This window comes from Mercenaria mercenaria, chromosome 16, assembly GCF_021730395.1.
Source record: "Mercenaria mercenaria strain notata chromosome 16, MADL_Memer_1, whole genome shotgun sequence".
NCBI lineage: Eukaryota > Metazoa > Mollusca > Bivalvia > Venerida > Veneridae > Mercenaria > Mercenaria mercenaria.
In genome coordinates this window covers 63,435,804-63,447,369 of record NC_069376.1, presented here as the reverse complement: position 1 = coordinate 63,447,369, position 11,566 = coordinate 63,435,804, and the positions used below count along the sequence as shown (strand labels likewise).

Below are 11,566 nucleotides of genomic sequence, written 5' to 3'. Positions count from 1 at the left end.
GGATGGAGTTATGTTGCTTGCTTCACAGGGTCAGCTTATGATGGTGAACAAGTGTTGCAAGTTTCAAAGCAATAGCTTTGATAGTTTAAGAGAAAAAGTTGACCTAAACATAAAACTTAACCAAGAAATCTGATATTTTCTAAGTCCAAAAGGGGCCCTAAATCTTGCAAAAAGCAGGACGGAGTTATGTTTCTTTCTGTACAGGGTCAACTTATGATGGTGAACAAGTGTTGCAAGTTTTAAAGCAATAGCTTTGATAGTTTAGGATAAAAGCTGACCTAAACATAAAACTTAACCAAGAAAACTGATTTTCTAAGTCCAAAAGGGGCAATAAATCTGGCAAAAAGCAAGATGGAGTTATGTTTCTTGATGTACATGGTCTGCTTATGATGGTGAACAAGTATTCCAATTTTCAAAGCAATAGCTTTGATAGTTTAGGAGAAAAGTTGACCTAAACATAAAACTTAACCAAGAAATCTGATATTTTCTAAGTACAAAAGGGGCCATAAATCTTGCAAAAAGCAAGGTGGAGTTATGTGTCTTGCTATACAGGGTCAGCTTATGATGGTGAACAAGTATTCCAAATTTCAAAGCAATAGCTTTGATAGTTTAGGAGAAAAGCTGACCTAAACATAAAACTTAACCAGGCAACGCCGACGCCGACGCCGACGCCGACAACCGCTCAAGTGATGACAATAACTCATCATTTTTTTTCAAAAAATCAGATGAGCTAAAAATGCTATTTTGGCTTCAGTTTGGAGTATATTTTTTGAAAAACTATCAAACCAGGAAATGCTGTTTTTCTTTAAAGTGAACTGTTTCCTGATGAAAGTAGATGGCTGTGCTATAGTATAAACACCCAAAACAGATCCATATAATCTAAAATTTGTTTTAAATAGGTACGCATTTCTAATAAATTAAAAAATGCATGTCATGCTAAAATGGTAATTTTTAACAATCTTCTTCAACTTTAGAGTGTCATATCTTCTGAACCAGTTGCCCAGTTCTTCTGAAATCTTCAACACAGAAAGGGTCAAACTTTTTGAAATGAAAATATTAATACAGAAAATGTAACTGGAGAAAGAAACCTTGCTTTTTAATGCTTTCAAACTTTGGCTTCATATAAAAAAGCTTATTTTGCTGTAGGCCTTAACAACAATTTCCTAATTTAATCCTAAATAATACCATTATTTTAGTCCTGGCTTCCAAAAATCTAAACGCCGCTTTTTCTTATTTTTTGTTTATAGTTGCTGCTCCCGTCCAAATCAAGCATAAACGGGTGTGCTGAATTTTTTATCTTAAGCTACCATTATTTATGAAAATAACATTGCCTTAGAATATCTTCATTTTCACGACAAAACATATTTTTCCACAATTTTTCATATCATATATAAAAAGTGGGAAAGAGGGCATGGCACTCACTGTATACATAGTTAGATAGATAGATACAAATAGAAATTTGACAGTCAAACTACTCCGTACAGTTTGTTTTATATTGTGACAGTCAAACTGCAGCAGCAGCAAAAGTCAGAAATTAAAAAGCAGCCACTAAGCCATGGTAAGCCTGTCTAAAATTTGACATGGATATAGTCACACTGGCCATAGCTTTTACAGAAGTGGTGGTTCCAAAGCCGTAGCAGTGTAGGATTCATCGCAGAAGCGGAGGAGAAATATGGCCCACAAACTATATACATTTATGCTATCATCGGTACATTTTCTAATGGCCTTTTCACATTTGACTGAAAACAATCAGTGAGGCAGGAGCCCACATGTGTACTCTTCCAACCAGAAACACTTGTTCAAGTGCAATTCTTTGTCATTAATGTAAACACTTCTGTTCAGTTTGACAAAGGACTGCCATTTTTCTAGAATTCCCATTAAAAATGGTAAAATATTGTACAAAACGACCCCAGAGCATGTTTGCAGCAAATCACAAGTACGGCCCTGTCAAGCAAAAACTATTTCTTCGTAATAGGTGAATTTTTTCATTACAGCGTACCCACCGCACACTGCGTTGGAATGATTTTTGGTCGATCATTTTGTATGCTTGCAATGAAAAATCATCGATTATGGAGAAAAAGTTTTTGCTCGGCAGCGTCGGACTGCAAATGTGCTCAGGGGTCGTTTTGTAAAAGCTCTTACCATTTTTAATGGGAATTCTACAGAAACCGCAGTCCTTTGTCGAACTGTACAGAAGTGTTTACATTAATGACAAAAAATGCACTGAACAAGAGTTTGTGGCAGCAGAAGAATACACATGTGGGCTCCCGTCTCATTGGTTGTTTTCAGTCAAACGTGAAACGCTTGTTAGAAAAAGTACCGATGAAAGCGTAAATATAGTTCACGGCCATATTTCTCCACTACTTCTGCGATGAATCCTCCACTGCCACAGTGTTGGAACCACCACTTCTGCGAAAGCTATGGCCATCCAGTGTGATAGTTTAGGTATGATTTCACACATTCAAAACTAATACTTTTCAAATCTTCAGTAAAATAAATATACAGTTTAGTACATGTATATAAATCACTGGAGTACAGTATTGCTCACACGAACTGTTGGTAGCCGAATACCCAGTTCGAGTTCAGCAGCACAATTTTCTTAACTTGAGCACATGCATGAACATTCAAATATTTCCAAACTGTCAGTAAACGTATCTTTAAGTCTATAACTGAATTCGTAAAAAGAAAAAGACAGCCAGAAAATTGACTGAAAATGAAATATTGAAAATATACTTACAAGTCCCACCCTCGCCCTGCGACTGGCCAAGCCGCAGGGCAAAAGACCTCACCCTCTGGAACAGGGAAGAACAAAAACGGTGAACAGAAATCCAGCAACTGCTAAGACAAGCCATCTTGATAACTTTGTTAGTCAATGTGTAATACTTGGCAAATGCTATATTTCTGAAGGTCAAAATTTGAATTTCCATATATATAGTAGGTCAAACCAAGCAGACGATTTCATTGGATAATGGACAGTAGTTGCAATAAGGGTTTATTTACAATTGTTTGCAGTTTGCAGGTCATTTTTTCAGTAATTGCATATCACTGTATTGATCGAATCCTAAAAATGTTACATTTCTTCCTTAATATTTCGACTTCTTTTCGATGTTTACGTTTCATTCCAGTTTTTCATTCATATTTCAAATCTGCCATCTACCCTTTCTTTCATAAATGGTATCTTCCAATCGCTCGTGCGGCAGCGGAAAATAACGGTTAGTAACATCGGGTATTTCCGTGCCAAAAAGAGAAAGGGGCTGGATGTCCTTTTCACAATAAAAAATATTAATTTCTACAGAAAAAAATGGTGCGTTTTAAAGCAAAGTCATGAATACAAAAAAAAAATTATGAACCAATAATCGCCGTAACCAATATCGCCTTAAGCTAATTTGAGTCTTTCAAACTTTCGAACAAGTGACAGAATTTAGATTGAACAGGTCTGGTTTCATTGCCCGAAGGAGCTATATAGCTAGAACGAGCTAAAATAGCTCGTTCTAGCTATATATCGAACAAAAGAAGGGTACAAAACCGTCTTTTTTTCATATTTATCCGAATTATCGAAAGTAGACGGAACGTATGTCACTCGCTTTTCACTTGTACTTGGCAATATGAAATGTTTTGTCAACATCAAACCTCCACTTTTTTTAGAAAATTTGGCGTAAAAAACAAGGGCCTTTGAATAACACCTACAATATGCGCCTGTTTTAACATTAATCGATGGTTTTCAACGCTGTTTTCTTCTGTGAACTCCTACTGTGTCAATCGGAGTTGTTCGCCTTGGTCGGTTATGTAAACAAATAAGCAGTTTAAACGAAATCTATTGTTTTAGTTAATTAGTAAGGGGTGTAAGCAAATGTATGTGCTATTGTTGTAATTTTTTTATGTATTGAAAAAAAAAAATGAAAATCATAGAAAATTCTGTAATAAATAATTGCATAATAAATTCCGCTTACTTTTGTTTGTACTATTACATGCACGGGGTGCACTTGTAAACAAAGCAGTGTACAATGTCACATAGAGGTGAAACTTATTCATCATAAATATGCCTTGCTCATGTGCCTGTAGACATCACGACCAGTTTAGTAATGGTAATGCCAGTTATATCCACCAAATTCGTCACAAAAAAATAAAAGTAGATGTCCTTAACTATATGAAAAAAAGTGATCTTATTCCCAGAAATGCCAGTGCTATTTGTCAGATTTGTATAGACTATGTTAATGCTAATTTTCTGAGTCTTTCTACCTCAAAACGGAAAAACAGTTGGAAAAAAGAGGAAATTATTGATGACATATTGCATAATGTTGATTCGAATGAACTGGTTGATATTGCTGAAGCTATAGGTAAAAGAATATCAAGTGATATTGAGAAAGACAGTGTTTTAAGTAGTGTAGATTATAGAGATCCAGGTAATTTGTCAAATTTCAAAATCACTCAGTGGTTAAATGATAGAAATGATGTTTTAGTTAGGTTTGTGAAGTCTGCTGCAGGTAATGGTAACAATCCTAAAAAAGAAGTATGTATTGTTACTGCAGTTGACAGTATATACAAAGCCAGACGCCTAACACACGTAGCCCCCTTGCAATTTTGCAAGAATCTTGTAAATTACTATTTAAGTGGAAGTAAGGTTGTTGCACAATTAAACAATCGACAAACAGCTTGTGGTAGTTATAGCAGCTTACAACGCTGGCTGAAAGCAAATGCCCAACAACCAGTGCAAAATGAGCGTAACAGTGATCAAATAACATTTTTTGATAATAATCAGGTGATTGCTAGAAACTGGAGAGTTACCTTTGGACACAAAACAACTGCATCTGTTATCACTATGCTTCTGCACATTACACCAGCATTATATAGTAATTTACAGGAAAGTCCACATCTTACTCCTAGACAGTGGTTGTTCCAGGAAAATAATAGTACCACAGTTGCCAGTATTAGGCATTATATAAAGGAAGCTGAAAGCAAGTTTGATACTATAAGAAATTGTTTCCTTGCAAGTAGGCTTAAGGCAATCGTTACAGAAAATAAAGGAACAGACAACGTACAGCAAAGGATAGATGGTAAGTTAATGTAACAGTTAACACTAACAAATAATATGAAAGAGGTGTTCTTATGTCCCCATGTAGAGGTACAAACACTTAACCCTTTACTTTCGTCTGTGTATAATTATCTATATTAAATTCTAACTGACAATGCAATTGCAAAATATTAGTATATTACTATAAGCGGTATTAATTTATAGTCCGTAAATCGGAATTACACAGTCGCGTAATACCACACACTATAAGGTGGTAGGACTTCCGGTACATAAGTAACACAAGGAAGAAACAAGAACAATACCAAAAGTTAACGCATGCGCAAGGGTTAAGATGTTTTTTTCCACATGTCAAGGTTTAACACGATTAACTTAAACACCATCGTATATGTAAATTGATAAAAGTTTTATTTTAACACCATGTTTAGAAAATAATAAAAAATTGTTACATTTACATTAAGTGTGTACTATAAATCATCCATACTTTTTAACCGGATGGTTCTTTCAGTACATAATTTATTTAATAATTATAAAACTTAACTATAATTAAGAAGGAACATATTTATTTATCTTAACAACATGTATATATATATACCACGATTAGTTCACTGGAACGCTTCTAAGTTGTTATTTGTTATTTTTTTAAAGGGTTCATTGGTCCAATAAACAAAATAGACTTTGCGGATCCCTATGCATGGGCGACCAGTTGCCACCCGGATGATAAACAACATGTTAAAGTAGGAGAACCTGCGTTGTTTAACCCTTGCTCATATGACTCTGTAAAAAAAGTACTCAAGGTAATGCTGTACTATCTTTGAAAATATACAATGTACAAAGAATATATGTAAATGTTTTGGAGTAATTCTAGTCATTTAAAGTACATCTGTGGCAAAATTTATAATTCTGCTTCATCTAATTCATATTAAAAAATTTATTACCCGTAAATTCAACTTATACCTGTAAATGTGACATTACACATAATTATACATTTTAAAGTTACGTAAAGCACAAAGTATGAAATTTGTTAATTTTTTATTTTAATTTATATGATAACCCCTATATCGCTTTAGGAAATATGAACAATATCGAAACTGTATTTATATTTACATGGACAGCATGTACAAGACCAGTGTCATGTAGGAGATAACAGAACATGGACATGTGTAGGATGTGATGGCCTTCCCTATGTTCTAGGATCACGTTTGATCGAAAAAAATGATGATCTACGTGATATATTGCTTGTTCCCGGGCTAGGACACATAGAAATGACTGCCGTAAAGGCCTGTTTCAAACTTCTTTGGGACGTTTGCCTGCAAGATCTTGCAAAGATGCTTGGTTATCGCACACCACGTGCACTTATGTGCTGTAAGGCATGCACAAACCATCATAAGTCATGGATGATCTTAACAATATTCTTTTACGGTACTATTGATGAAATATTAACTACTTACATTTCACAAGATGAAGCTCCAACTGTAGCTGGTCTATATACATACATAGGCAGCTGTAAGGATAGAAATTTCCGTTTCATGTGCGATGTCGTCTTAAACTACGTGCTGGCAATATTTGCATTTCGTTGTGGTACAAGGCGAAATAATACCGATTACATTATGGCTGGTAAAAGTAAATTTATGAAATTGTTCTATGGCTTAAATAATACAAATTATCAGGAGATCATGTACAGAGATTTTAAAACTCGCGTGTTAGCTCCAACAGCAGTAAAGGATTTCATATGTAAGAATGAGTCGTTTTCTGTTTCTGGCAATATCAGCAAAGGAGAAGGGGGTGATTTTGTCTTAGAGGCATACAATCGTAGGGCAAAGAGATGGCTACCTCCAGGCATTCCAAAGCAACATCACTGGGTCAATGTTTGCAGAAATTTGAATTTGCTAGAAAAGGTTAATTTCTATAATATTTATATTCTGATAAAAGATTATATACAATAATTAAAATCAAAAGTAGTATAGGGTTCGGTTTAACCACAAGTAGTACGCATGCGCGGTGGCCATCTTGTTTCTAAATATGCTATTACATTTGCATAAAATATGTTTCTTATCACATTAGTCTGCCATATTTGGTCATGTTCGGTCTATTTAAATCTAAATATCTCAGAATCGGTTAAAGATAAATTAATTATTTAAACGAAGTGACGACCACAAATATCACTCCTTGCTATTTATTTTAAAAGTACTATATCAAGGACGAATGAATTTCCCGTATATTTTATATAGTAGTTCATTGTACATAAATAGTAAAGTAAGATAAAATTTAAATTAAACATATCATGTCTTAATAAAAATATTTTAAAATGCCCGCCGCAAGTATATAATAATACACATTGTTTTTAGGCAAACGAGACGATTTATTTTTAAATAAGATGGCAGCCTTGAGTATGTTATAATTCGCATTGCCTATATATTAAATTGAAATAACTTATTTGAAAACACCATGACCACCACGCATTCTCAGTCACTGGGGTAAAAGCCAAATTTTAAATTAAAAAAAATATTAAAACATTTTTCTATTTTTTAAATCAACCCTCTTTTTAAAAATATTATAATGTAATAAATGAAATAGTGGTTATTACTTCCTTCAACATGTATTATTTTAATGTATTCAGATAAGAGAAAACACATTTAAAGAGATGTGCATGCCAGAAGAGTTAGATACTCTGTACCATCGAGATTTTTCCACGGAAATCTTTGAATGGAGGGTGAAAATGAGAAGCCTTAGATATTTAAGCAATGCAAGAGAAGAATATAGGTTTGTTCAAAATGTATTGCTAATTGCCTTTTCGTGCTTTACATTTTTCCCATAATTTGTATATATAAAAGAAATATGTTATTTACAATAAACACTTTCACAGCCAGCATGACTATATCGGCCCGATATACGTATAATGTCGGAATGTCGGCAAAATGTGCCGATGTAGGGCCGACATCCGGCAGTTGTAGTGCCGCAAAATATTTAAATCGGTAGATCGACATCAATCAGTGTAACTATTTTGTACGTCAGATTGACACCTGGCATGTATTGGATTCTGTAATATAACTATATTTTTATATATATTATGATAAATCTGAAAAAGTTATATAGTTGTTTATATGTGCTAATTTATTAAGCAAATATGATGAATGCCAGAATTAATAAAACTAGGTTCCAAACAAAATTGTAGACGGTATTTATCAGAATTTTACATATAATAAAGGGAGGTAATAATTAATATGCATTTTTATTTATATGTAAAATGCCGCCATAGAAATATTTGTAATTAAAAATAAATATTGAAAATATAAATAGGTTTAAAATTTTAATTTAACAATTTTAATAGTGTTAAGAATATACATAAAGCTTACGTAACTGTATAAATAGTATATCAATAAAAATTAATAAGAGTCATACAAATGATGCGAGACACATCAGTTCTCAAGAAAATTACTCCGAGATTTTATAAAGTGTTTATTTTAACACAACTTTGATAAAGCAATCATCTGCCAATATCGAGCCGATATCATTTTGATGATGGACAAATATCGTTTGCCATTATCGGACCAATGTCATTATGATGTCGGCCCGATAACGTCTGCCGATGTCGGGCCGACATCATTCTTATTTCCAACCAATATTGAAGCCGATATCGAGCCGTTATAGACAACGACGTCGGTTTGATATTGGGCCGATATAGAATGCTGGATGGATTAATGACAACGTTTTATATGAAATTTGTCTTTAAGATACGTAGGACTATATTTCAAAATTATCTCTAATGATACTTATATTTACTGTTCAAAATAACTTAATAACATATGGTGTCACGTTAGAGTCAGATCAGAATACAATAGAATGAAAACCAAAAATAAGATTTTTTCTCCATAGCCAAATTGTCACCTATGCTACTTTCAATTTGTTATTATCCATCGTCGTTTACACATACTCCATCGCTTGCTGTTTAGACATTTGAAACTTTAGTAGCGTGTTGTTTTTATTCTGTTTATGATATGGCAGTAATGGGACACCATATGTCGTAAACATATTGTGATGACTATATAATAACCGTTTTAAGTTACTGAACCAAATTCCATTTACATAATGTAATAAATGCAAGCTAACGTTTTACATTTTATGCTAAAATGTTTATTGAGATAAAAAGTAAGTCTTTAAAAGGACACATATTTACTTTATTTAGTGACCACACATCAGTTTCTGGCGAAAGACTGGATGTGGGTTTAATCAGATTTGAAAGAACCTGTGAAGAAAATTTAAATGCATACCTGGCATCCATTGAAAGAGGAATGGTGCCTGGTAAGGGGTTGTCTTTAACGCCAGTATTTACAACACCCCTTGATCGTACAAAGTTTCATGCTATTGAAAAAAAAGACCAAACAACAGATAACGAGCATTATAGAGGAAGGCATCAGTGACATTCACAAACATGGCAACACTGACGAGGCGTTTGTTTTAGAGACTCAGTGGCAAAAAATAAGAGGTAAAATGATTAAACCAGTACAAAATTATTTTATTTTATCATAATATTAGAAATTTATTTCATGTACGATTTAATGTGTGTAGGGCAGAAAATTTGATGTCTTCCAAATCACTTTCAGTCTTAGCAACAATACCAACACACAGCGTATGGACCCAAAAATCACATTTCTTCCTGTACTCGCAATTGAGCCACAGGTCTTTTTTTTTTATTAGAAGCGGACATTCTGTGACAAATGTCACATTTTGTTTTTTCCCCTTCGTGAATAGCTTCCTCTTCTGGTACTTCTGGCGGGTCTGGGTATACCAAAGAGGATGAAGGCTGCAACTCCTCAAGTGCCACTGCCGCTGTTTCGACTGGTGTATGCGGTGTACTAGTATTCCCTACAGTTGTTAATATAATAGCTCTATTTGTATGAAATTTTACACGTTGATTTTTCAATGTAAGTTAATAATATTTAAATATTAAAAACTGAAATGCGTATATCTGACGTATATAGAGAACATACAGAAAATACCCAAAGAAATGGAACACATTTTTAAAAACTAACCTTTTTATTACTCTAATTATAAACGTCATTATTATTATTATTATTATTTTCACTGTAAAAACATACCTATTGAACATCCCTTACTTTTCCAATTGCCACAGACACCTGATTCAGTCTTCCAGTCTAGACTAAATTCTTCTTTTGTCATAGTAGACAACTCTTGAATCTATAATATTATCACAACCCTATAAGGTGCAATGTATTCTCGCGCGCATGTGTGTCTCTTTTTTTACTACATATGAATCAAGAATAATACGTCTAGGTTGTTATGTTATTATGAAAATGTATAAAGTATACTTCAGAACTTAAAAGGTGTTGTATGAAAAATTTTTTAATTGAAGCCACGTTATTATATATACATATTGCAGGGAAAACTAAAAATGAAATGCTGATGTTTTATAAGGAAGTGGTAGTTGCTTTAGAGAATGCTACAGCTGTTGAAAGTGACACAGGTAATGAATTTTACCTTTTTAAGAATTGTAGGCTTCCTATTATACGTAGTCTGTGCCCTTTTCTCAGCATCAGTTATGTATTCCACTACCACTGATCCTTTATGGTGGTTTTTTGCTCTTGATTTTTGACCCTTTACATTCTTTCCAGGGTTTTTGCCATTTGTTTTCTAATAGATGATGTCACATTAAATATATTGTAATATACACTATTATTATTATAAAAAATTGAGATGATCTAAGTATCTTTATTAACATTTCAGAGGATGAAGACGAATGTACGGAGGACGAGTAACAGAAATAATTATGTGAATATGTTTATGGTAATTCTTAACTATTACAATTATCATTATTAAAAAAAACTCACCATAGTGCACTGAAAAACGCTTAAGACAGACACTGGAAAATTGATATGAATCGTCTGAAGGTCACAAAACCCGTGTACAGGAAGTCCAAAACCCGTGTACAGGAAGTCATATGATGGAATAAAATAAACATTTTGAGAAAAAAACAAACAATAAAAAAATAAATAAAAAACCAATTTAATTACGGGAACACCCTGTAGTTAATTAATAAAAAACAAAGAATTCGTTTAAATTAGCTGCTGAATCCGTATGATCAACGGTCACCAGGATGCGGAAGTTGAACAGAAATCGTGTAACAGCTTAATTTTCAGTGACATTTATCTATTTATATGTTTTTCACCCCATATTGTAGGTGTTATTCAAAAGCCCTTGTTTTTTACGCCAGATTTCCTAAAAAAAGTGGAGGTTTGATGTTGACAAAACATTTCATATTGCCAAGTACAAGTGAAAAGCGAGTGACATACGTTCCGTCTACTTTCGATAATTCGGATAAATATGAAAAAAGACGGTTTTGTACCCTTCTTTTGTTCGATATATAGCTAGAACGAGCTATTTTAGCTCGTTCTAGCTATATAGCTCCTTCGGGCAATGAAACCAGACCTGTTGAACGAATGCCTTCTTAATCCAAAAGTCTTTGGCCTGTAAAACACAGTCAGCAAGATCTGCTGGCATAGACAGGTCGGAGACTTC

General features: G+C 33.6%; 2 protein-coding genes across 2 annotated transcripts; one reads left to right on the top strand and one right to left on the bottom strand.

Annotated features, from left to right (window-relative positions):
* The first annotated feature begins 5,888 nt into the window (after nt 1-5,888).
* LOC128549760 (uncharacterized) lies at nt 5,889-10,888 on the top strand. The gene is made up of 5 exons (XM_053527257.1): nt 5,889-6,927; nt 7,650-7,792; nt 9,216-9,515; nt 10,431-10,514; nt 10,775-10,888. The coding sequence occupies exons 1-3, from the start codon at nt 6,295-6,297 to the stop codon at nt 9,448-9,450; spliced, it is 1,011 nt and encodes a 336-aa protein (XP_053383232.1). The 5' UTR covers nt 5,889-6,294; the 3' UTR covers nt 9,451-9,515; nt 10,431-10,514; nt 10,775-10,888.
* Nucleotides 9,660-10,997, bottom strand: LOC123543535 (uncharacterized). Its single transcript, XM_045329601.2, has 4 exons — nt 10,879-10,997; nt 10,529-10,681; nt 10,129-10,228; nt 9,660-9,895 (listed from the first exon to the last, which is right to left on the bottom strand). The coding sequence occupies exons 1-4, from the start codon at nt 10,879-10,881 to the stop codon at nt 9,675-9,677; spliced, it is 477 nt and encodes a 158-aa protein (XP_045185536.2). The 5' UTR covers nt 10,882-10,997; the 3' UTR covers nt 9,660-9,674.
* Nucleotides 10,998-11,566: the final 569 nt, after the last annotated feature.

Excerpts from the sequence above, each read along its gene's own strand:
- LOC128549760 (XM_053527257.1), top strand. The coding sequence starts at position 6,295 with ATGACTGCCGTAAAGGCCTGTTTCAAACTTCTTTGGGACGTTTGCCTG. Across the intron at positions 6,928-7,649 it reads ATTTGAATTTGCTAGAAAAG|ATAAGAGAAAACACATTTAA; the intron begins GTTAATTTCTAT and ends TAATGTATTCAG. Across the intron at positions 7,793-9,215 it reads AATGCAAGAGAAGAATATAG|TGACCACACATCAGTTTCTG; the intron begins GTTTGTTCAAAA and ends TACTTTATTTAG.
- LOC123543535 (XM_045329601.2), bottom strand. Across the intron at positions 10,229-10,528 it reads AGCCTACAATTCTTAAAAAG|ATTCAAGAGTTGTCTACTAT; the intron begins GTAAAATTCATT and ends ATAATATTATAG. Across the intron at positions 9,896-10,128 it reads AAGTAAGGGATGTTCAATAG|GGAATACTAGTACACCGCAT; the intron begins GTATGTTTTTAC and ends TAACAACTGTAG.